This window comes from Chroicocephalus ridibundus, chromosome 7 (genome assembly GCF_963924245.1).
Source record: "Chroicocephalus ridibundus chromosome 7, bChrRid1.1, whole genome shotgun sequence".
In the NCBI taxonomy this organism is placed as follows: Eukaryota; Metazoa; Chordata; class Aves; order Charadriiformes; family Laridae; genus Chroicocephalus; species Chroicocephalus ridibundus.
The window spans coordinates 53673168-53698988 of record NC_086290.1 but is presented as its reverse complement, the minus strand read 5'-3'; the positions used below and the strand labels follow the sequence as shown (position 1 = coordinate 53698988).

General features: G+C 51.3%; 2 protein-coding genes across 3 annotated transcripts in view; one reads left to right on the top strand and one right to left on the bottom strand.

Moving 5' to 3' along the window:
* The window catches only part of LOC134518437 (multidrug and toxin extrusion protein 2-like), a 167011-nt gene that overhangs the window by 36403 nt on the left and 104787 nt on the right, over positions 1-25821 (bottom strand). The gene's annotated exons all lie outside the window — the stretch shown is intronic.
* NXN (nucleoredoxin) overlaps positions 1-25821 on the top strand; it is a 53337-nt gene that overhangs the window by 19901 nt on the left and 7615 nt on the right. The window contains exons 2-5 of the mRNA XM_063341958.1: positions 17914-18031; positions 19335-19468; positions 19815-19915; positions 20476-20582. Of these exons, the coding sequence (XP_063198028.1) occupies positions 17914-18031; positions 19335-19468; positions 19815-19915; positions 20476-20582 (460 nt within the window). The remainder of the gene's footprint in view (positions 1-17913; positions 18032-19334; positions 19469-19814; positions 19916-20475; positions 20583-25821) is intronic.

Genomic DNA, 25821 nt, shown 5'->3' with positions numbered 1-25821 from the left:
AAGGGTGTGTAGCCAACAACAGCGATTCGGCAGGGACGTAGCATTTCCTCTTTGTCAAAAATGACTTTATACTTCTTTTTCTAACCTAACGTGCACGTCCCCGACCCTGCTGCTGTGCCTGGCTGCTGGGATCCACTGCAGCAGGCAGGATCGTGCCTTCGCATGAGGCCGTGGTGCAGGCTCCCAGGGGAGGTGTGTGGCAGCCCCATCAGGGAGTAATTTAAAATTACACCTGGGGAATACACAGTAGGAAACAATCCTCCCTGGTGCCGCTGGGAATGGATGTGTCTTCACAGTGTTGACTTTTCAGCTGGGCAAAATGTATTAGCATGCACTTGCGCTGAATTTTCTGCCTCCACCAGCTCCCTTTTCACCTTTCTACCAGGTTTTAAGATGTGGCTCCCGAAGCAGAAAGTAATTTTTCAGGATGCAGCGCTGTCCTTTTGATCGCAACCTTCCCTTCGTTTCCTTTCGAGGACGTCTTTTGTAATACAACCTCATAGCGCTTCCTCTGCTGCCGCTCTCCCTCACCGACCTGCCAGCGCAGGTCTCTGGCAGGAAGGTGAGCATCTCTGCGCACTGCTCTGCCGTTGAGGCCTGTCCCACAGGCGCTGGCATCCCTCCCTTCCACGAAACACCGAGCACAGCCTCTCCAAACTGCCCTGGCTTGCCCAGGAGCGGCTGGGATCCAGGAGGACTGTTTTCCCAGGAAAAAAGAGCTTTGCCGGGGCGGGCGGCAGGCTGTGTCAGCCCCTCACAGCCACACGTGTGTGTTACAGTGACTCTCTTGTTCGGCTGCTTCTCAGCATTTCCATTATGAAAACTAGTTTCAGCAGCGCTAAGTTGTTTGCAAATTTGCTGTTGTTTGGGTGGTTGTGTTTTTTTTAAATACAGGGTTCTCTAAGGAGCTTTTAAGAACACGCAACTCCCCGGTGTCACCAGTGCGGCAGTGACGACTGTAGCGCTCGTCAGCTGTACTGCTTATGGTCCTTTTCCCTTCGGTCAGCAGGTTTTATAGTTCTTTTCCCTTTGATGTTGGTGACTGTCACCAAAGACGTTTGAAGCTGATCTGGTAGGTAGTATCTGGTAGATAATATAAAATATTAATAAAGAAATGAAAAGCGAGCAGAAGACCATGTGGTGGTGGTACCAGCAGGAACACCCAGTGAAAGCAGTTGACTTTAGCGTTGAGGAGGGTCAGTACAAACATGCCTTTGGCCTGGGATGGGAGAGGGAGGCAGAAATCTTGAAAACAGGTTTGTATTTGCATGAAGTTTCCAAAACTGAAGAGCCATCTATATCCTAGAAGAGGCTTTTATTTATTCCTTGGAATCTGGAGTTTGGAGAGCACGTGTTGGCCATGCAAACTCTCAGCTTTGCCATAAATCTGCATTTTGGCAGTGCTTGTCCAAATGCCCTATTATCCAGATAGGAATAGATAGGGGATTAAAGCAGAATCCTTTGCTATTTATGGACTCCCTTGGGGAATGCATTGTAGTATTCTTTTAATTGACTAAAAGGTAACCACAACAACCCAATACTGCACGTGCTAAATCTTCCCTATGGCCCTCCTGTAGACCTGCAGAGGGGTAGGGGGGATGTGGTGAGATATTTTGGTTTGCAGATCTAAAATAACGTGGTTCGGGCTTTAATGCCACCTCCTGATTCCTTGGGGTTCAGAACAGAATCTGGGACACGTGCTGATTTTTTTCAGAAATGGGCTGGGTTTTGAGCTTTAAATCTCTCCTTTTGTAAGCAAGTGCAGACTTGGAAAGCATTAATTGTTTTGTACTATGTGGAGAAGCGCCTTTCTATAGAAGTTGCTAAGTTTTTCCCTCCCGCTTTGTAACTGTCTGTACAACCTCAGGTCCTGCGTGTCCCTGCTGGCACAGGAGTGGAGCCAGCGGGCTGGGTGCCAGCCTGACAGAGCGGGTCTGGAAGCGTTCAGCGGAGCTGCTGGCTCAGATAGTCCCGACACCCTTCAGCGAAGTGAGCAGCCAGAACTTACCCGAGAGATGCTCTTCTCCTCTTGTTGAAATTGTTGATAATCCAGAGTGCTGCGTATTTGTGCACAGGGTTTAACCTTTCGGTCTCAATCTGTGCCCGGTGGAGCGAGGAGGTCCTCAACCCTCCTGGAGAAAACACAGAAGACAGAGTCCAGCTGTGACGAGTTTTACACCGCTGTATATTGATTGAGGCCCTGCAGAAGGGTCTGTGCAGGTGGATCTCTTCCCCCAGCTGTGTCCTGCTGAGCAGTACTACCGAGAACCAGGCACCTGGACCCTCAGGCACCCTTTGTTTGCCCACCACCTTGCAAAACTGCATGTGTAGTCTATAACATGCAGATCGAACACCATGAACTTCATAAATTGAAGGCAAGCAGAGTGTTTGTGGAGTGGTGCAGCTCTACAGACCAGCTGGCTCCGGTTTGGTTTGTCCGGGCTTGGGAATTTCCTGGGTTTGAGTGTTTTTTCCAGCTGCCCAGCCCCAAGCATCCTCTGGGGTGAGCATCTGCAAGGGGCCAGGGCGTGCTCGTTGCCTGCTCCATGGTGGGGGAGAGCAACGCAAAGACTGTGAAATGCCAGTTTCTCTTACAAAGCTCTCTTGCATTTTATTCAGTAGCAGCAGATTTGTTCTTGGCGGGGGGAGCACACCTTGCTGCCCACATCCCCTTCGTGCAGGGCTTAACGCAGCCCATTTTTGTCTGTGCTTGCTGAGAAACAGCAAAAATCAGGAGCAAGCGGGTGGCCAGTGCTTGCTTTCTCCTTTATGTGCCTATTTACTTGGATAATATGCGTTGCCTTGCCTTGCTGTTTACCTTGGGGTTTGTTATGACAAAGAAGATGGATTTTCCCTGGCTCTTGCACGCACAGTATGTAAACCAACACGGTGCAGTTACACGGTCAGAGCGTGAAGCCTGCTGTGACCTGGGGACTCGGGCTGTTCTTCAGTGTCCCCCACTGACGTCAATTCATTGCTTGGTGTCTGTGTTGCAGCTCTGTGACCGGGAAGCATGTCTCTTCTCACGCTTGCGGCCACTTGCGCTGCCCACTGATATGCAGGGGCTCATTTCACATTGCTTTTTCTGAAAATAGGGGCATTTGGAAGAAGAGATACCTTTGAGTTATCTCTATCGTCACCTCTGGACCTGGTGAATTCTTGGAAACCATGGGGAGGGAGTCTGTCTGCATCTTCAGCTGTTTTTGCTCTCCTCTTTTAGTACAAATTGCCCCCTAATCTCAGGATGGTTTTTGTGCAGACTTTTCCTCGAGTCCTAGGTTTTTGAGCCGATATTTCCCACTTAGGGAATTGTTTGGGGTTTTTTTTCCCCCTGTGCCTTTGTAATTCCTGGGCGATTTCTGTAATTCATCAATGCTAGCTTGGCAGCAGAGACTTGGAATAAAAGGCTTTGTAGTGTGCTGCTTAGCTGGCTGTATAAACATGAAAGTACCAGGTTTTTAACTAGCTTGCTCACATGGCTTTCCTCTGCAAAGCTTTAGCCAAAACACTCCGCTAGATAAAAGAGATGCTGAGAAAGTCCAGGTCAGCTGGAGATTGTCTGAGAAGGGCTATAACATTGATCTTTGTTTTAGTTTTACTTTTATTCCTTGTAACTTCTCAGTAAGAGCAGGGAATGAGGATAAATTGTTTTAATCTCTTGGTGGTCAAAAGATTAAGATGGATGAGGCAGTGGGCTGCCTGGAAGAAGCTGTTAAGTAAAAGCCCGTCTGTGTAGCCCCTCTCTTACATCTTGGATGAAGTTGGCTTCCTGCTTCCCAGGCGCCCTTCCCCACGCTCCTCCTTAAATATCTGAGCTGGTGAGGGATTGCCTTGAGTTTTCTGAGCTCTTTGAACTAGACTAAAAGAGAAGGGCTCTGGGGATGAGGCCTCTCATCAGTTGCTCACCTTTCACCTCCCAGGGCAGGGGTTTGCATCAGGTGTGGCATTAAATGCATGGGGTTTGGTGGCCCTTAGGTCACGTCCTGCCAAGCCTGCCTGAGCCTGCTGGGAGTCTGCCGTAGCGGGCGCAGATCTGAGAACCCAAGAGTTTTCGATCTGAGCATTGTCCCATAGAGTTTAAGAGTAAAAAAAAGATGAAGGAGGCTTTGGGTAAGAGGCAGCATGGTGTTTGGGTGCAGCCTCTGGGATTTCAGGGTCTTTGTTTGCCATTCTTTCTGCTGGTTTTCACAGAACGGGAATGTGTCTTGTCTCATCTGCATCCCAGATTGAAATCTGCAGGAAGAGGTTTCCAGGAAACTTTGGACAATATTCATCCTGTTTTGGGAGGGCACAGGAGGGGTGTACCGCTGGGAAGTGGAATTTTCGGGCTGGCGTCTGTGGGAGCAAGGGCACTGCACTCGTGGTGGGGGGCGTACCGCAGCAGCATCGCGCTTCAGGTATTCAGTGAATACTGTTTGTAGAAGCGGAGTCAGTTCGTCACCAAAAGTGCCTGCGGGCTTGCAAATGCGAGACTCTTGGGTAGGGGAAATGGTTGTGTTGGAGCCCCGATGTTTTGCCCTGTTCATGAGAAAAAAGCCCTGTTTGAGGTAGGGTGGCACCCCTGCATGGTGTGATTAGGACTCGCTTTACGTGGCAGATGCGAAGCCGCGGTGCTGGGGCAGAGCGGGAGTGGGGCTGGCTCTGCTCTGCCCCACAGCAGCCCTGTCTTGGCAAGTCCTCCATCTCCTGCCTCTTGTCAGCCTCTTGTGGATGCTCGAGAGGCTCCTGGCTCCTGTGTCCTTGCGCAATGCTCTCTTAATGTTGTCATTTTGCTAATGAGCGTCTGAAGAAGATGCTGGCTGGATCTGGGTGCGGGTGGGGATTGCCGGTCCCTTGTGTTCTGCTTTGCACGCTCAGGCACTGATGGGGAAGGAGCATGAGAGAAATGCTCAGCTTTACACCCAATGTATGGGGCTCCCTGGGGTGCTGCAATAGCCGGACTTGAGTTTTGAAGCACCAAGACAATTCCCTACAAAAAAACCATTACTGCTGGAATAGCCCTGGCTGGCGTCCTTCATAGTGTCGCTAAGAGGGGACGGAAGCTTGAAGAGGCGTTTTTACTCTTTCGGCTGTTTACCCGAGCCGCAAGCTCTGGGGTGAGGAGGAGCTGGTGGGTGCCGGCGGGTCGGGCAGGACGCCGGGCAACGAGCCCTCCGGTGCATGGCAGGGCGGCTGCCTTCCTGCCTTTCCTGCCCTTTGATGTGCTGCGGCGTGGGGAACGAGCATCTGCCCTCTAAGAGAAAACAGATTTGAGTTATAAAGTTGAAAAAAGAGGGAGCAATTTTGCTTAATCATTTTCACACAGATCCACAGGCGTTTCTGTAAGAGCGAGCGGCATCTGGTTCAAGAGCAGCCTTGGCTGCTTTGAGCTCTCCTGCAGTCGCAGGCAGAGATTGATGTTCCAGATGCTGTTCCCAGCCATCGGATCAATGACATGCTTATTCAGACTTTTCATTTTTTAAAGGGAAAAAAAGAAAAGAATAGATTATACTTTTTAAGATCATCTGAAGTATCAAGGATCTGTGAGCTTTTTTTTTTTTTTTTTTTTTATCCCAGAGTAGGGCACTGCAAATTATTTCCCTATTTATGAACACCACTCAGAAAGCAGAGCTGCCTGCCTTGGTGCCTTGGTATTCACCCATTCCCTCCCTCCACCTTCTAGCCACTGCAAGAAATACAGGATTTTTTTCTTATTCCAAACACAAAGCATTCGTTTCAAGGAGAAAGGACTTAAATACAGTAATGCCCTTGTGCCCTGCAAGCTGCGCAGGCTGTCCTGGTGTGCGCTTTCTGGCGGCTCCAAACTTGTTTGTGGATGTGGGAAAATTACTGAGCGACAGGGAAAATACTGGAAAGCTTTGGGGATTTCATTTAAATCTGATGAAAATGCAAGGCCGCTGCCTGGTCGGCTTGTCAGCTGCCAGCACCCATCAAGAACGGCCGCTGTGAGTTTGCTTCTGTGGTTTGCCAAAACCAGGCTGGTTATTTACCTGTTCACCATCTATAGGGGTGTCAATGCTGCCCGCCTCCGAGACCTTGTGGTGTTCAGTGTGTTGTTTTGAAGGTGGAGAGGCCCTGGGAGAGACGGCTGTCACTTGCCAAAATCCTTGGATTTGCCTGGAACTTTCCCAGTGTCGCCACGGTGAGTCCCATGGGAATGAGAGTCCTTAACCACCGTGCCAGCTCTTACCTGCTGCCTTGGCTGATGAGCTTTAATTATTACCGAGATCAGAACTGCTGCATTTTCCTTGGGATGTGACAGCTATGTTTAGCTCCTGGAATACCCTTTGGCTGTCCTGGAATGAGAGTTTCTGATGACGGTCCATAAAAGCTGCTCACCAAGAGAAGCAACAGTATCTTGGCCACCTCGGGAATAGTTTGGCTGACTGCTGGGATGGACCCCAAAGTCCACACTTGGCTTTTGGCGGTGTGAGCGTGTGGCATCTGAGCAGACCCACGGTCTTGGCCAGGGTAGATGTCGCAGGTTAATTTTTGCCTGTCTGGGGTCTGCACACTGCATGAGATACAGAACAAAGTTCCACAAAGCATACTGGAATTAAGCTACAGGTTTTGTTCTCATTAGTGTAAAATCATAAAATCTGGTGTTTCTGATGTCTCTAAGGAGAGAAGGGGAATTAACTCCTGAAGAATGTAACTGGAGGATACTTAAAAGGCAAATTGTTCACATACTTTGTTTAAAATTTGCATGAGTGTAGTAAAAGGTCATCGTAACTGCAGAGTCTTCTCCTCAGATCCTTGCCTGCCGGTGGCTGATTGCAAGAGCCTGTTGCTAAGTGTTCCTGGAAACGGAATAAAGATGAAGCAAGATAATTGAACAAGAAGGAGGGAGAGGGGGGAAAAAGCTTGGAGCTCGCAGCCGAACCACGGAGCTGCCAAACGAGATGAGTATGTTGGAGTTTGACTCGGTGGCTGCATTTAATCAGTCCTGACCCAGGGGTGGGGGAAAGGGTGACCGAGCCTGAAACTTTGTGGCAGATCCTTGGAAAATGCTGCTTGGATGCAAGCGGATGATTTGCTTGCGTTTCTTGTGGCTCATCCAGCTCCAAACGCGTTGCTTCCTAGCATTGAGGCTGGAGCGGGGACGGGAAGGCAGGCTGTGCTCCCACGGTGCTTTGTGCTCTTTTCCTGGATAAAATCTTGGTTCCAGCAGCAGTTTTGTTAGCGTGGGATCTTCTTCTGGACGGTCAGTAATCACGGAAAGAAACAGGATAAAACAAGAACATAAACATACAAACCCAGAGCTTGACTAATGCAGAAAGCCTTCAACTCCAGGTGACTCCTGAGGGTTATTTTCTGCCCGTCTCAGGTCAGGCTCCCCTCTGAGGAAACAACTGATGGTTGGTTGGTGTGTCGCAGAATCAAATAAACCCCTGATGCAGCTCCTTTTTATTGCCAAAAAGACAGGGAAGAAAAACTTCCTCCTTAACTTTGGTCTTTCTCTAGTTGAAGCTCTTGTAAAAAGACCGGACTTTCTCCATCTTCGTGGATCGATTTCCTGGAAACAGTTTTAATAACTGTTTCTGGAGTGATTTTTATCATCCCTGAGCATTTTACAAACTCAGAATATAGTAACAGCTGAAATACAGCCACATCTGAGGAAGGTTGCTGCCAGCAAACGCTTCGGCGTTTTATAAAAGAACACTCGATTGGCTCTTCCTTTTGCACAGAACCTCCTTTATGCCCACCAAAAAGACGAGGTAGCACTCCTGCCGTCCAGTCCTCTGTGTCGCCTCTTGGTTCGACTCGAAGCCGCGGTGGCAGAGCGGGCGCCGGGCGTCCTCGCCTCGCTGAAGCTTGCGATGTCCCAGCCTCCCCCTCCAGCTGGGGCTGGCTGTCAGCGGAGGGAATTAATACGCCGCGTCTTATCTGACATTTTGAACGCCCCCGTGGGATTTGCGTTGTCATCAGTTCCTGGCAGCAGCCTCTCATTTCTGCCTTCGTGCCGTGCTCGGGGCGGAGGGAGGGACGCCGTGCCCAAGACTCGCTCGCACCAGGGGTCGGTCCTGCCCTCCCGGTGCCGTATTTCATCCGTGTGCTGACTCACAGGCTCTTGCCCCTCCGTGAAACTGTATCTTCTGTGACTTCCGTCAGTCAAGTCGGGATGTAGATGGAGCTTTTGACCTTACTAGTGATTTATCACTGTCCCCGTTCGTCTTTTTAATTGGTTCGGCAGTTGCAAGACATGCTGTTCTTAAAGAAGAGGCAGCCCCAGCCTGCTGTCTCGTTCCTCCCCGGTCGATGGCTCTGGAGCCGGGGGCCTCTTGCGTCTCGGTGCTGGGTTTCACAGGATGGATCGGGTTCCCTCGGTTGTCCTGCACCTGGCCCACCGTGTGTGTGTGTTCAGCCCCGTCTGCCCTCCCCCTCTGGGCTCACCCAGCGCTGGTTATCACTCCCCAGGCAGAACCACATTTCTGCTCCTTCCCTGCCTTCCTCTTTCCCTGTCCCTCTGCCTTCTCCTCGCAGGGAATGCTGCCAGCTCTGCTGGAACACCGCTGGATGGGAAAGCCCCTCTGCAAAGGAGCAGTTGGGTGGGAAAAACGGCTTCTCCAACCTCCCGCCTGCCGGCTTCTCCTGCTGTTGTGGTGCCAGCGTATCTGAACTATGGTCAGCTTTGTTCTGCTCCGGTTTTTAATGTGTACAGGTGATAAATGGCAGATGCGGGACCCACAGTGCCGTTTTCCTGTGTAGGCGTCAGTGGCTCCGCATCGGGCAGGTTTGTGTTCGCAGCCTGCAGGCTTTCTGCTGAGGGGGCCGAGTGTCGGTCTGGGGAGCGGGAGGAAGGGAAGTAGTGCTTGGCAGAGAGTGTTTTCCGGGCAGCCCGACCCGTTACATCCGTCCTGCCCGCATCACGGGTTGGTCTGATGGCCTTCCCCACAGGGCACCCGGCGCCGGCTGTGGGGCTCAGCTGTGCTTGTGCAGTGTGTTAAGAGAACACGGGGGCCCTGGGAGCACGTCATCATCGGTGGTTTAGCCCAGAGCAGTTTCGGTGGTGGCATGTTTGCGTAGGATGGGCTTTAATGGCTCCAGAGGAGAAATCTCCTGCGAACACTGTGGCTGTGCTGGGTCAGCACAGGCTGTGGGACCCTTTTCCACCCCAAGAGCTGAGGAGGAGCAGCATAACTCCGAGCTGTTGCTGGTGGGGATTGCTTTTCCCAGCTGGAGCTTGGGAGCACCTGAGTCTGGTTAACTCTCGGTGTGTTTTGACCGGAGTGCGGTTACGGAGTGAATCCCTAGAGCTGTGCCGTCCCTCCAAGCAGAGCCTGTTGCCTGTCTCACATGCGAAACCCAGCGCCGCCATGGCGGCGCGGGCCGTGAGCGGGGGCCGGGGCTGTGGTTATTGCCTTTCTAGCCCTGCAGCTGTGTAACCTTTGCATGAAAATTCTCCTTGGGTTGCAGACCAGGCGCGCTGCCAGACTGCGATTCAGTGCCGTCGGCTCTGAGACGCCGAGATGGATGCGGCTGTAGGGAGGGCCAGACCAACCACTGCAGCCTCTCCCGAGATCAACTGGAGGAAAGCAGTTGCTTTTAAATAGTCTGAGAGTTTGCAGCGGTGCAAGCGCTGTGTTGTGGGGAGGTTTTTGTAATGAAGTGTCAGCGGTGATGCTCTGGGTGAGCTATTGCATTCCAAAAGATGCGTAATGACCAGGTTTGCCATCCAGGGGGTGTATCCGCAGCAGTGGGCACAGGAAGGTGCTTGCAGATGTTGTGGTGGTTTTACAAGGGTCTCCCATCTTGCTGGTCTGGGGGATGTCCTGGTGCTGGCGTGTCCTGGGGAGGTCACTGCTCAGGAGGCTCCCGGGGCTGCGGCATCCTGAAGCCCTCGCTCCCCTGGCTGCGTTACAATGCTAACAAATACTGGTTTGTGTTCTATCTTTTTTTTTTTTTTTTTTTTTTGTTCTGATTGTGTAAGGTTCCCTTTCGGATTAACTGCTGAAAACAAAACAGAAATAACCCTAATACCTCATTGTGTGCGTTAAACAAAAAAAAAAAATATCCCCATTTCCCTGCAGATTTGAAAGGCTTTTGTGTATGGTGGGAACTCTGCCTAAACTCTGGACTTTTCAGAAGTGTTTGTTTCTTAATGATCGGGGATTGCAAGGCGTTTGACCTCGAGATTACTATCAGTGCTCCATGCCGGCTGCCTTCGAGGGAACAGTAGCGGCAAAAGCAAAGGCGCGGGTAGGAAACCCAGGCTGTACCGTGAGGCGGCTCTGGCAGCCGTCCCACTTCCAATGACGGATGAGACCGGGGACCAAGAGAGACCCTGAACTTCTTTTCAACGTCCCAGACTGCCACCCCACCCCTCGCCTTTCCTATAAACAGATGGGAAAATATCCCTTCCCCATAGAGAGGGAGAAATTATTATTTTTTCTTATTACCTTTGTGTTTACATAGCTGTTTCTTACTCAGTGCTAGTCATTTGGGGGCGTAATTTATAGGGGCCACATATGATACACTTCTACATGTGTCTTAAGTTTTTCCCACAAACACTTTAACTCCCTCTGTCCTCGCTGCTTTTTATGTGTTTGGCTTGCTGTTTTTACCTACCAGGAAAGCATGAAAAAATGCCAGTTGGAAAGCAGGTACCAGAGGCTGGGTGGAAGATTCTGGTGGACCCTCTGAGCTCCGCACCCCTCTTTGTGTAAGCCCTGTGCCCCCATTCTCCTGGGGGTAAAGCGGGAGTGCTTGGCTCAAAGCGGAACTGCAGGGAGAAAAATTGTTTATGAAATATCTTGAGATGCTCATACGCAGGCCTCCTTCTAAGAGGTAAAGGAAGGCATGCACGTGGAGGAAAAAAAAAGGAGTTTTCTTGGGAGATGTATTTCCTGATCCTGGGTACAACACTGTATCCTTAAGTTCTGCATTGTCTTCAGGCTGTTGATTACAATTTGATGGACACCTGGAAAAAGGAGGTTGATAAAAGTTATTCCTCATATGCTGATAGACCAGTCTTGTCTTTAGCATCCTCTCTGCACGATTTGCTGCCTGCGTTGTTATCTGTATGTTTAGACAAATGCTACTTTGCCCTGATCCTGGGATCAAACCAGGCTGCCAGCCCAGTGCCTCTTTGAAACTTGCACATATAAAATAACCAGGCCACCTCCGGTGTCAGCTGTGGGCCCTGGGGCTTTGCTCTCCATAGATCATGTTAACCGCTCTTCAGTTCTGCTCAAATTAAATGTTTTCCTATCAGATGTGGGCTGCGGAGGATACAGCCTGTCAGCCTGCATGTGCGTCAGGAGGAGAAGAGGCAGCTTGTGCTCCGAGCCGGCTGTGTGTGCCAGCCATATGCTGCTTTGCCCTCAAATAAAATGCTCAGCTCGCAGTCGGTTGGACGGCTTAGCTCGGGAAATTGCGAAGAGCAACGGTGCTGGTGCTGGGCGACCAGCGCGGTAAGAGGAAGAAAACGGGAAGAAGCGAAGGGTCCGGGAATGCAAGGTTGGGCTGGCCCAGGTCCCTCACCCCTGGGGCTTTGGCTGCGGAGTTCCTCGGGGGAACAAAGAGCAGCCCTCCGCTGGCAGCCGCCTTGTCAGAAAACCCCGCAGAGAGATTTCCTTCCTCTTTGGCTCCAAAGCTTTTGCCGTTGTGTTTTGCAGCCGGGAAGAACAAAAGCTCGGGGTTGCGAACTGGCTCCTGCCAGGGTCTCCCCTGTCCCCAGCCGGCTGTGGGGCAATGTGGGCGGCCACAAGCCGGACCGTGCTGTGCCAGGCTCCTGCCACGGAGCCACAGCAAGGAGAGGGTGGAGGTGACAAGCAGGACTTTTGATTTGATTTGTTTATTTTTCACTCGCACCAAGTCATATTGCTGAAATGGAATGACTGGCAAGGGGAGCATCCACAGCAGGCGCTGCCGGGCCGGGAGCTGGGGGAAATGGGTCCTAAGGTTGGTTTAAACTGGGCTTTCTCTGACCGTAGGCAGCGTGGGGGTGGAGGGGAATGATAACACGGTAGCCTGGCTGCCCGCTGGTGCGTGTGTACCAGCAGCCCCGGTGCCCTGCGCTGTCAGTCTCAGCCATTCGCATCAATCTTGTTTATTGCAATTCCAAATCCTCCCTCCTCAGCTCATTAATGTTCTCAGAGCAGACATCTCTCTCACCATTGTATTTTTTAATTAGATTTTGATTTGCTTTCAGAGAGAAAACAGCAGCACAATAGACATTAATTTATCCCGAGCCTTGCTTGGTCTCCTCTGTGTCGCAAGGTCAGACCTTGGTGTGCACCATCTGCCCTCGACGCCTTCCCCGTTCTTCGGCTGCGTGCCGTTCCCGCACTGCAGCCCCTTTCATTTAAGGGGGTTCCCTTATGCCTGAAGGCAAAGGAGCAGGGAGGGAGGCCTGGAAGAGGAGCCTTCGCTCGAGCTGAGCATGAATCGCAGGGACAGGCGTGACCTGGATTTAAATCGACAGGGCGAGGGAGCAGCCTGTTCTGCAGCCCTGTGCCTGCTGTCTGCGGAGCCTGGGTGGCCCCTGGTGCTTGTAAACCCTTTAAGGCACGATGTAAAAGCCGCAATTTAACATTGCGTGCGAGCGAGGACAGAAAAGTCCCCCACAGCGCAGGGCTGTGGGAGCAAAGTGGTGGGGACGACCGTGGCTGTCTCGCCAGCATGGAGCCTGTCTGTGCGGCGGAGCTGGAAGCAGAGCTGGGATATGGGCTGTGCCGATCCCCACAGCCCTGGACCAAGGGCACTTTTCCACCCAAGTGCTGCTTGTGAGTTCCTCAGACAGACTTCATGTTTCAACCTATGGTGGTGGAACCAGAGACCAGCAAGAGCTGAGCTCGTGTCGGCTCTTTCCATGGAATGGAAACCCCGCTGCCCTCTTGCATGAGCACTCATGGGGCTGCTGGAAAACGGGGTCTTTCCAATGCCTCACCGGAGGAATTGCCCAGACCCTGGGGGTGTTCCCTCCAAGGCTGGATTTTTAGAAGAAAAGTGGCTTTGCGTTTCATCTTAGCAGAAAACAGCAACCATCCACATTGGGAACATGCTCATAATTGCTGAGGGATCGCTTTTGTGTTCTTAAATGAGCTTTATCTGGCCGGCGCTGGTCAGGGTGGAAGCATGGATGAGCAGAGGCAGTGTCTGCCCTGCTGCTGGTATGGGCAGGTGCCTCTCAAACCACCGCGTCTCCATATCCTCTGGAAGAAGGATGGATGGATGGACGGACGGACGGATGGATGCACGGTAACTTCTACGGTCCAGGTTCACACAACTGCAGAAAAATGCAGCCCCCAGCGAGGGCTGGAGGAGCACTTTCCCACTGGCCAGGGCTCATTTCACTGCAAGCAGTTGTGCTTTATCTTTGCCAGCGTTAACCACTGCAGCTCAGGATTTATGTTAGTAAGTGAATGCGACCAAGGGCTGATAAATCAATCAGCACAACCAAAAATAGAGTCCGGCAGCTGTTGGGAGCCGGGGATCCCTTCCCCACCAGTACGCGCAGAGCAGGAGGGGGTTTCATCCGCCCCGGACGGATGCCAGCCCTGCGCAGAAACAGACGTGGGCTGCTGGGGAGACCTCTTGTCTGACACCTTTATCTGGAAAAATTACTGCGTCTGTCTGCAAACTTCTCTCCAAACGTGCCTTTCGGCCAGGCATTTCCCAGTCACCAGGGTGGGGGAAGTAACCGAGCCAGCAGCCGGTGCGGAGAGCAGCTTTGCGGCCGATGCTGTGTGCTGCTGCGTGGCCTGACGTCTTGGGATCGCCTCAGACCTCAAATAATAAGCGATCGTTTTAAAGCCTCTTGCGGCCGGTCGTGGATGGAGTTGCAGAGGGAGCCAAGGGCTGCGGTTTCCAGGTCCTCCAGGACTTTGTGGTGATGCTTTGTGTAGGGATAAGGTTACTGTAGGAATCTGGTGAGTCTGGTTTTTCCACTGGACTGCTGTACTTCACCACCTGCACAGGAGCCAGAGAGCTTTCTGTAAAGCTGATCAATCCTGTACGGCGTCTTGCGAGGGGGTGTATTTCCTCGCTCCTGCTCCAGCGGCCGTTCTGGAGTGAGTATTGAGTTTAGCAGGCATGCAGCCCGAACCAGGAGTGAAGGGCGCTCCGAGAGGATCAGCTGCTTTCGGGCTGAATAGTCCGTAGATTATTTCCACATCTGTGTTAGCTTTGGCTTGATCCCACAGATTTGCAACAGCTGTTGGGAAGCGGAGCAGAGATCCCCTCTTTAAATGGATGATCAAATCCTCGGAGTGTGGAGTATGTTATTTCTATGTCATCCTCTTCCCGGCAGGAAAAACAGCTTTTAAAAGTTGCTGAGGCAGCACTCTGCCCTGCTGCCTGAGCTATCATCCCATCATCCTGCGGTTTCAGAGCAAGTCATAATTTGCTTTCCGCATGCCACGCCGAGCCCGACACAGGATCTGTTGCGGGGTGCACGGTTGTGCAGGTACTCGTACAAGGGATGCCTTTTTTCTCCTGGGCTCCCCTTCCCGCCTGGACCACAACCAGTGGGCGCACGCCGAGCGGGACCGAGGAGGACCTCGTCTCCTTTGCAGACCCGCAGCGTTTTACCCTGAGAAAAACTAACCGGTGCAATAGTTTGGTACAAGACAGATTAGATCATCCTGGTGTTCAGAGGCTTTAGGTGGAGATGGGATGTCTTTGCTCAAAGCTGCAATTCAGCTGCAAAATAGTGATGTGGGAATCCCATAGATGAGCTATCTATCCAAAAAGCCCAGTTAAAATGAGCCAGTCCTAATCTCCTCTCAAGGTTCTGCTCTTTCAGGTCAGACCTGCAGTAAAAGGAGCCATCAGGCTTCCTTCAGGAAACCGGGACAGAAGTGTCTGACGGGCTTTGGAAAGCAGAGTCTGGCTGAAGAGGGCCCGGGCGATGGGAATGGTGGTAGATCCTGGCACTTGTCCTGCAGCGCACGCGTTTCTCATTCCCCGTCAGCTTTCCTAGCGCACAGGAGGATCATGAAACCAAACTGCTCCCACTTCAAACAGCACATTCATGTACTTCCCGATACAGACAGCAAAATTAATACGGTTAGTGTGTCGAGACCACGAATTTGCAATTCAAGCCTTTTATATTCAAGCCTTAAAATGGCAACCCAGTTCCAGTCATCCTACGTACAATTTTTGTGTTTGTTCATTGCTGTTGTGTGATGGGTTTCAGTGATAACTCGGGTTGCGCGTAGTAAGCACTGCTGAGCACGCGTGAAGCTCTGGAAGGTGTGGGGTGACCCGGGGCTGGCTGGGTGGTGGTGGCTGGGAGCTGTGTGGTGCTTGCAGCTTTTGCAAAGGCGCGAGGTAAAACCTGGCTGTTTTGGTTGTTTTTTCTCGTTCACCCAAGAGCGTGACATGATGTTCATTGGGTTCAAATCTCAGAGCACAGTGATGAACGCACTCCTCCAGCAGCAGCAGCAGATGTCCTGTTGACCTTTTTTGATGCTTTTTGACCCTTTCAGCACACAAGTAGCTTCAAGTTTGCTTGAGGCATTCTCCTGTGGACACTCAATGACAAGTTAGAAGTGGCAACTCTCCATTTCATGGGGACAGAACATCTGGATTGTGGATTACCTGTACCGTAGATGTCTGGGCAGCCAAGACTAGTCTCAGCAAAGGCAGTTTGAGCCCTGTGGGGCTCGATGACATGCGTGTCCTGAGAATACCCAGGGCCAGTTGTTGGCGAGAGCTGACGGGTCTGTTGGACCCCGTAGGCTGCCAGTGCTTCCAGCGAGAGTGGGTTTGGCTTGGTCTTATCCCCTTATCTGGGGCGTCCCAGCCCTGTCCTTCTGAGCACGGCCAGTCCATGCAGCCTCTCGGCTCTGAAGCACAGACCCTGCCGCTTCCCCAGCCAAGCAAAACTGCTGGGACCCGCCGTGGTGCCCCAGGGGAGCTGCTGGCTGTATACAAAGGACTTCGCAAAATGAAGTGAAATGTAAGCAGCTATTTAAAGAGAACGATCCAATTGCTAGTTGTAATTTCCTCATTGTTTGCAACACCCTCTTAAATGCCTGTGATCCTTATAAAGAGCTTTTCCCTACCCTTTAAACTTCACAGAAGTGGATTTTACCTTCGGTGGTTTGAAGGCACTCATTGTGAGGGGGCTGGTTTGCATTTAGTATGATTTATTTTTTTTTCCCCCTCTTTTTCATGCCCAAGGCCATTTGGTCTGTGAATCGGCATTGTGAATAAGTCGTCTCGTCCCAAGAAATATGTCTATTGGAAATCGAAGGCTGGTGGGCAGGACACAGAGTGTTGCCTTTTTCTGTGTCCTAGCAGATGGAGGTTAATAGTCTTCCTAGAGCAGTATTAACACTTTCCTTCAGACCCAAGAGAGTTTTGCTAACACCCCCTTTGCAAGCAGGCTGGCTCGTATCACTCATCCAGGTATATCTTTTATAAAAAGGTGTTGGAGGGAGTATTTAATACAGTGCCATTAAAACCTGAATGTGGATGTGATTTTCCCCTCAGTGCAATCTCTGGTGAGCAAACCAAGGGATGCGGTTTGCTCTGTCTGCACGTTGCATCCCAGTCCTGCCCTCATTTGCCTGGTTCCCCAGATCATTCCCATCTTGGGAAATGGGGTTGTCTCTGTTCGGAAATCAGGGATGTGGCCTTTCTCTGGGAAAGCACGTGGGTCCAGTTTCAACGTCGGCTACTGGTGGAAGCAGCAGCATGTCGCGTGAGGGTTTCTCCGTGTCTTGTGCTTAAACCCTCATGTTGGCGCTGGGTGGGATTCTCAGTGGTCCCCTCCTGTCCTTCTCCCTTGGCTGGGTTTTATTCTCCAAACCCAAGCAAGTTGTAAACACCCGGAGCCCAAGAGGCTTCGCAGAGCGGTGCTTGACGTTAGGGGAAAGGCGGTGATTCATTTCCTTCCCCTCTGGCTCTCGGCTATAGTTTGGCTTTTGTTTAAGAGTTTGATAATTCACCGCTGGGCTGTTTAGGTTGAAATGCTTGGAGAAATGTAAAACGTAAGTAAATGCAGGGATTGCAGCAGGGCGGGGAGACCGGCTCCTCCAGCCTGCAGGTATAGGCTGGCTGTGGCTGTGTCAGCCGCTGTCGTCGTCTCATTCCTCCCCGTCCCTGTGAGCTTGGGTTAAGCTCAAAATTACCCTGTGGCAGAAGTGTATGCTGAGAAATGTCATCCCAGGGCTGTGTGACACCCAAAGCACTCTGTCACCGGTGCTGTGTGGAGCTGAGCTCGCTGCAAAATGTGAAGACCATCAGACAGCAACACCTAGACCAGGACACCCAAAATGTGGCCATTGCAGCCTGCATGGCTTCTGCCCATAGCCGGCGGGGACCTCTGCGAGGCTGGCAGTGCGGGATAGATGAGCTGGGCTACGCGGCCACCAGGCTGATGTCAAACCCATTAATCAGCTCCTGGGAACAAACCCGGGAAGCCCCATTCGCAGAGGAATTGTGTTTCTGTGTGTTGGCCTTGTTTTCAGCGTGGCTGTGTCTTGGCAGGGCTTGCTGGTTTGTTTAATGAACACTGAAATGGGAGGGGAGGAAGCAGCCAGGGAAGTATTACAAATTGCTTCAGAGCAGTGGCATTAAAAGTATTTGTGCTTACCATGTCTTCTAAACAAAGACCTCAAAGTATGGTAAATATTACCCACATTTTACTTGCAAAGAGGCAAACGCAGGAGGAGGAGAAGCTTTACCTGCGCTCGCGGGCAAGCCTGCAACAGGCATGAGACAAACGCTGGTCTCGCCCACGGTACCCAGGGGATGGTGTTGGCACATTGTGTCTCTGTGGGCGCTGGAGGTCCAGGTCGGTCCAGCCGCTCTGGAGAGATGCCCTGACATGCCTTCATACGCATTACTGAAGTACCAGCTCTGTTTCTGTGCTTAGCCCTGACCTCTGGTGTGAAAAGATCTGCCTCTTCACACTGATAAGTTTACCTTTCTCCTCTCCCCTCCCAATCTCTTTTGCAGCTGAAGCTGTGGAACAAGTACAGAGTCTCCAACATTCCTTCCCTGATATTTATCGATGCCTCCACTGGGAAGGTGGTTTGCAGGAACGGCCTCCTGGTAATCCGAGATGACCCAGAAGGTGAGACCTGGAGTCCTGTGTGCCATAGAAACACGGCCACACGGCTGCCTTTTCATTTCAGTTCATTTTTAATTGCCTTGGAGGGGGAAAAAAAAAAAAGGAAACAAACAACTGTTGTCATACTTAACTAATCAAGGCACTGTATTATTTTCAGCATAAAATTTTCTGCATCGTTCCTGCCAGATCTTGTGTTTTGGTTTTACTTGTTGAAAAGAACAAAGATTTCCCCTCCAGGATTTTTGTCTGAAGTGCTAATGAGGAAAAAGTTAGACTAACTGAAACATTGCATTTGGATTTTTCCCTGATGGAGGCACACAGACCAAGGGCCCAGACTGACCATACCTTGGGAGCAGAATCCTTCCAAAATACTGAGTGGGACTTTATCACTGACATCACGCTCTTTTAGGATAAATGAATTCCCTATTATTTACAAATGCAACAGAAAAATGCTACTGTTCTCCGCTTCTGAGGTTTACTGTACTGGGAGTTGATGTTAAATCCATCTTCTTCTAATTTGCAAAAAAAACCAAAACGAGCAAAATGTGTTCCTTCCTCGTAGATTCTTCAGACCCATCATCCAATTGCTAGGCTGTCCATGCACGCGCATTACCGACCGTTCGTTTCTTCATGCAGTAGATACAGAGCACGGTGACTGAGTCTTTAATTCAGGTGGCAGGAACTGTGCAGCAAGTAGACGTTGTGACCTGAGCCATCTGTGATGTTTCCTCCTCGCTGGCTCAGTACGTGGATTGATTGCTCTGGGAGCTGGCAGCAGATGATTCAGAGCGTGTGTTTGTGTGTACGCACACATGCTTGCTTTGGGGTGCAGAGGGTTAGTCTAAGTTTAGTTTATATATAGTATTTTATATATATACATATATGTAAACCAACATTTACACATATATAAGGTTTTATAAATAAATAAGTATGTGTGTGTATATAGAAAATATATGGTTAGTATCAGTATAAGGCAGATGATAGTCTGATTGCATTCCTGAGCACGTACCACCTTGCCCTCTGTTGTTAAAACAAACGCTATAGATAAGGAAAAGAGGCCTCACTGGGCACAAAATCCCAGCAGGCTTTGTCAAGCCAGAGGTGCTGCGACTTGAGTGAGGGTGCAGCCCACCTGCGAGAAAGAGGTGGCCCTGGTTCTGGTGCACAGCTTGGCTTTCCTGGCTCCCTCGTATCTTTTCAGAAGGTGGGATGGTTTTTTTGGTGGAATGTCTTGAATCTGTAAATGCTGCATGAGCATCTTGAAGTTTTGTGTCTTCTTTCCACCCTCATCCCAATCCCTGTCCAGGTCTGGAGTTCCCCTGGGGGCCAAAACCCTTCAGTGAAGTTGTTGCTGGGCCTCTGCTAAGGAACAACGGCCAGACGCTAGACAGCACCGCCCTGGAGGGCTCGCACGTTGGGGTCTATTTCTCCGCGCACTGGGTGAGTAGTAGGTGCTTTGCAGAGCTGTGTGGACCGCTGGCTGGCTGGTGTTGAACCAGTGAAGACGCTCCGGCCATTCTGGAATAAGCCACAGCATTGCAGTGGCCTGTCATCCTCAGCTGCCCCTTCAGAAGGGGAAGAGTGGTCAGATTTTAAAAACGGAAGAGGTTTTGTTGGCAACTTACGGGCCATAAACCTCAGTGACGTTGAGGGCTGCTGCCCAGCACTCTAGCGGAGATGAGGTCACGTCTATCTTTTTGTGGCCACTAGGTCATCTGGGTCTGCTGGGTGTGGGTCTGGCCCTGTGGAGGAGACGATGTCCTTATGCCTGTCTTGCGTTTTGCAGTGCCCGCCGTGCCGAAGCCTCACAAGGGTCCTGGTGGAGTCCTACCGGAAAATCAAGGAGGCGGGCCAGAAGTTTGAGATCCTCTTCGTTAGTGCAGACAGGTAAGGAAGCGCTAGCAGCCTGTGCGGGCAGAGCTGGCTGCCCCCAAGCTGGGAGGCTGTGAGCATTGCCGGTTTGATTGGAGGAGGAAATTGGATTTGGGATAGAGCAGGTTGGAGCTGGCATCAGAAAGGCTGCCCGAGTCCTTTGCCCTCTGCCCAGCAGCGAAGTACAAAGCGGGGTCAGCGAGGGCAGCGGGGGGCTGAGAGCTGGCTCCGTCTGTGGAGCAGCTCTGTATTTTGCTTTGTGGCTCATGGGTCTGAGGTCTGAAGGATGCTTGAGCTGCTGCTGCTGTCACCATGGGCTGACATTCAGATGCACTAGAGAATTTGAAATATTTTATGGGGAAAAAAATGCACCATGGGCCCCTTCCTGAGCGACTGGGGGATTTATATCCGGTCTCGCTCTCCCCGGGTTGTGTCTGCCAGCAGCCCTTGCTGGTGGGCTTTGATGGAAGGGACAAAGGGCTTCGCAGGCCAGGTTTGTAATGAGGAGCAGAGGAAAGAGGCTTGCAGGCGGAGGAGCTGCACCCTGGATCCCATACCCTGTTCCCCTTGCGCAGGTCAGAGGACTCCTTCAAGCAGTATTTCAGCGAGATGCCCTGGGTAGCTGTGCCGTACGCCGACGAGGCCAGACGGTCGCGCCTGAATCGACTCTATGGCATACAAGGTAGGAAAGGCCGCACTGATGCACAGCTCTCCTTTCTGCTCCTTTTGTTGAATATTTGTAATGTCTCCTCTTGTTTAACTAAAACAAGAAAATGGCAAAGCAAAGCATAGTGCCCCAGGCAGAGCCGCTTCATGTTTCTGCTCTCCACAAACTCACATTCCTACCACCTGCCAGGCAGGCTGTTAGTTGAAACAGGACTTCCATAAACAACCTAATTCTTCCTGGAAACTTGGAAGCTGTTTTTGGCTTGGATGTTTTTTGCCTAATTACGGATTTATTTATTTTGCTTTTTCTTGAAGGTTTAAATTTCATTTTCTTGCTGTTTTATGTAACGCAAAGGCAGGCCATCATTCTCTGCGGAGACTGAGGAAGATGGCATCTGGTTTATGTTAGTGACATGAATTACAGAAGAGTGTGTGTTTGATGTAAACCATGGCTTCGCCTTTACTGTACGTGCCAGTGCCAGAATTCCAGCAGCCCCGGCTGCTCGGAGGGGCAGGGGAGAGGCTCTGTCTGTCTGGGTGGCTTCAAAGCGTCCCGAAGACGATAAAAGCTCACAGCAGCCCTCCTGGGGACTGGCACCTTGTTCCTGCAGGGGACAAACTTCAGCATAGGGACGTACAAGGTGAATAGCTCGCAAGGAGGTCTTCTGCGCGTACATAGAGTTTCTCCCTGTGGTTAAAGGGTCTTGCTGCAACATGCCTGTTTCTTAGCCATTTCCATGCGGCATCAGTGGGGTGGGCACAGGCTGGCAGAGGGTTAATGCAGTCTGCAGGGGAGGAGGAGTGTTGCTGAAGGTGGTCAAGGGCCTGGGGAGAGGGACAGGAGAAATAATCCCTCCCTGGGGTCCTCTCCAAACACGCCTTCTGGGGTGACCTCAGGTGTTGTCACTCAGCTCTGTTCCCGGACCTTAAACCAAGAATAAAGATTCACCTGCTTTAAATAGCCATCAGTTTGCTGCTTAATTACCTTCCCATGAGGCAAGACCTTTCCAAATTCATCCGTCTTTTCCCCAGCCCGCTCACAAACCTCTCCAGTGCCAGTTTCAGTTGAGCACTGCAGGATGGCTGCCAGTTTCACTGGGACTTTCTGTAAATAAGGTGTCCAGACATGGATACTTGAGCACCAGGCATGCTGTAGCCAAGGAAACAGTGACAACAGCTTTCCCTCTAACTCCAGCCGCTGGTTCCTTAAATATCTCTTTTCATTGTGTGCTGATCTGAAAATGTAAATATTTGCTGTTCCCCTGCACCCTGATCCCTTCCTCTGCCAGGGAAGCTCCCATATTACCCCTGCATTTCAGCTGCCCGCCCAGGGATGCTGAGCCTGGGATTTGGGCATGTTTGAGTGCAGACCCTTCTGCTTCTGGTCTTCCTGTAAAGTGGGAACCTTTCCGTGAGGATGAACTGTGATCCTGCGAAGTCGCATTGAAATGTGGAGACAGGGTAGTTTGCACCCTGCGCGGTAAGCATTCCACCTCTCTTCCCGCGCGGGCACTGCGCAGGCTTTGCAAGGCTGGGCTGGGCTCTGTTTACTCACCATGGCCCTGGGTAGAGCAGGGTGCTGCAGGGAGGGTGCTGGGAGACAAGGGAGAGGGCTGGAGGGAAACCCTTGTGCTGGTCCCCACGGACTCCGGGTTGTCCTTGACCGCTGCACAGGCAGCGACGCGGGATCCTCCCTGACAGCATTGGGATTGCCCGTCCGTTGGCAGTCAGGCTTCTGCAGCAGCTTGCCCCAGCAGCTGTAGCAAAAGCTTTCTGCCAACAGAGCTCAGCTCATCACCACTGGTGGTTATTCCACCTAAATGAAAAATTTGATCCAGGCAATCTGACCTGCCTTTTCCCAGCTGCGTGGCTCTGATGCTGCCAAGCCTCTTCGAAGCCCCCCCTTGGAGCTGCACCCTATGCACCAGCGAGAGCTTGTAGCCCGTTCAGTGTCCAGGTTGCCATCCTGGTTGTGAGCACGGCATGCACGTGGGGTGGTTTTTCCACTGGTTTTTGTAAGGCTGGGAGCTGAAACAACAGAAGAGCTTGTCTTCCCCAGCCACTCTAAGTTCCCTGAGTAGTAGGAAGCAGCAAGAGAGTCAGATCTCCTGTTGTTTTAGTCCTGTGTTGGCCCCTACAGCATTCAAAAACTCAGTGTAAAATATAAGTTGAGTTATTGGCCTTTATTTGGGTTTACTTGAATGTCTCTATTCATAACCCATGCGCAGTCAGTGGGCTGTACCGTACCCACCTATATTAAATTGCTTCTGGGTGCAGCACTATCCTGGGAGAGAGTCGTGCCTTGTGTTCTGGCTGCTTAGAAATAATTCTCCATTGTGTGTGCAGCTCCTGGTCTGCGGGGTCTGGCCTTCCCTAAAATCCTCTCACGTTAGCGATGGGATGGGGAGGGGTGATAAATGTTATGCTCAGATGAGAATTGTCCCCTGTTGTTGTGCATCTTACGAGAGACTTTATGTTCCTGAATATTCCCTCCGTGGCGTCTCTTCGAGATTTGCAGCCCCTTGGGGGAACTTCCAAAAACTGTTGTTCGCCCCTGCCCCATGCTTTAGCCCAGACACCCATAGGTCGCTCTTGCAGCCTGGCTGGTGGGAGCAGCCTGGGAGTCACTGTCATGGGAGGTTTCTCGTACCAGATTTCTGGAACTTTCTTCTGAAAAGGTGAAAAAGCAGCAATAAACCCCACCACCTGTCCTGTGGTTTGTGTATTCTGAGTGTTTGCTTCATGGCAATTTTGATTACTCACCCAGCAGACTTAATGCAGGTGAGATTTCTGCGTCTGGTATGTGTTCTAATATATAAGTAAGTAAATGTATTGTCAGGTTCGGTAGCAAATCATTTGGCCCCTGTGTTTGCATAAAAAGCTGGCCCCGTGGGGACTGAATCCATTTTCTAATGCATAAAATCAAACTGAGCCCGTCTATGCTAATTCTTATCCAAGCTTATACAATATTCATTGCAGAGTGTCTGATCTGTGATTCTTCTTGATAAGTAAATTCTGGTGTTATGACTCATGGCAATTACCAAAGCCCCCGAAAGGCACTAAAATAACAAATAGTGGCTGGGATGAGTAGGGAGGGAGGGACTGGGAGGGGGAAATATCGGGGTTAGTGGGTGTGAATAAGGTTAAGGACGGTTCCCCTGGTCCTGCTGGTCTGTGTCCCGTGCAAAGAGGACGTGTTTGCCAGGGGAGCAGTAACAGGGTTCACCTGGGAAGACAAGGTGATCCTATGGGATGCCACCATGAGCCTGGTAAGGCTGTGTCCTCGCTCCAGGGACCCGGCCAGGGGTGCGCAGGAAGGGGGTGAGGAGACAGGGCAGCGATGCTCGGGACCGGGAGCAGATGGGTCGCGGTAGCCTCAGCCCTCACCAGGCAGGTCCGGAAAGGAAACCAGAGCTTCATGGCTGGTGAGAAACCTCTGATGCTGGGTAAAAGGCACGGGGATTGACCCAGCGCATGTCACGCACTTCCTAACAGACTGGAAACCCAGCCCCACGTTTTCTGATGTGTTGCTTCTATTTTCCAAGCATGCTAAACCCGGGATGAATTATCTTAAAGACTCTCTGTTTTCTGAGTCAGTTTTGTATTTGCAGTTGGAGGTGTTAGTGGCTGGGTGCTTCGGGGTGTGCCTCCGCACACGCAAATTGGGTAGAGTCGAAATGCTTTGAATAGTGGATGAAATCCCGGATAGTTGTGGGATCACACAACGATCTGTGACTAAATTGGGCCCTTAATATTCCCAGATCAGCAAAGCTCGTTTGAAATCTCTGCCTTGGCATGCTGCGTTGTTCAGGCGGACTGGCGGGGTACCGAGCTGAACCCACATTTCTAGCCTGTCCTTCATGTGTAATGCAGGTCTGGAGAGGATGGAAAAGCAGCCATTTGGGACACGGTTGGGAATCATAAATGGATAAAGATCCGAATCATTTGGGATGCTGATCCCTGTGTGCTTCTCCTGGCTTCAGTAGTAGTTTGTGTCTTGCAGGGTAGGGCCAGAGTGAGATTTCCCAATTCCTTCCAGCCCGTTTAACCCATCCCTGCCCTAGAGCTATTTTGAATACCAGCAGGTAATGAATAAGCCTTTTTGTGATACAAAATGGTTTTCTTGGCATGCCCTTAGGATTTGCAAGGCCAGCCATTGGGGCGTTCCTCTGCTGCTGCTCTTGCACCAGCCTGGTGCTCGCAGCCCCTGCTCAGGGGCAGGAATGTGAACGGCGCTGCCGGGCTGGAATGAGGGGAATGTGGCCGCTCGCCCGAACCTGCAGGCAGGCGTGGGACAGACAGACGTCCATGTATTTCCTAGAGAAATGCCTAGAATTCAGAGGGCTTGTGAGTAACCCACTGTTGTACAAACATGGGAGCTCATTGCCAGGAGGCAAGCACGCTGGGTCCCCCCTGCTCAGAGAATGGCTCTGCAGCGTATTTCTAACAGATGAGCTTAAAATGAACCTTTGGATGAGGGCAGGAGGATTTGAGTTGCCTCGGTTTGCCGGTTGTGGTTTGGGGCTTGTTGCTGGGAGAAGGAAGAGATGCCGGATGGCGAGCGGATGGAAGCCTGGGTGATGAGAAGCAGAGAGCAGCGCCTGGCACTAACACTGGTCACTTCACTCCTCTGCTGGGGCCTGCTCCCAAACTCGCCCCTCTTCCTTTGGGATGTTTCTTTGTCTCATTGATGAGAGAGGAATGGTGTGCTTTCCAGATGGAGTCACCGACATGAGCCAGTCCTATTGACTCGCCCGTGGCCGGAAAGCCTTGTCGGTGTCTTATCAGATGAGACGGTCACCAGCTGGTGTCCACTCTGCCCCACTGCCAGCCCGGCCACATGTGAATAAGTGACTTGCACCAAATCTCTGTTGCAAGTGTGTTCGCCTCCCTTATAAAGGCTTCTCCTTTAGGACAGGGCTTTGCAGATCCATAGCTCGAGGCAAAACGCTGCTGTGTCCCAAAGGTCAGAATCTCATCAGATGTCCCCCAAGCCCCATCCTGTCCAGTGCCATGATCCAGTAGATCCTGGATGTTCCTGCACAGCTTCGTTAGTCTCGGGAGGGATGTGTTATGGCAGTTCTGTACTGTCCCTCTTCGTATAGAGGGACATACTGAACTGATGTACTTCTTGGGTTTTTTTTCCCCTAATGAGCAAAGTGGATGCGTTCCTCCCTTTCCCAAGACTCCAAACTGCAGAAAGGAATAACCCGGGACCTCCATCCTGGGGGCAGGAGGGCGCCTGCTCGGTGCTG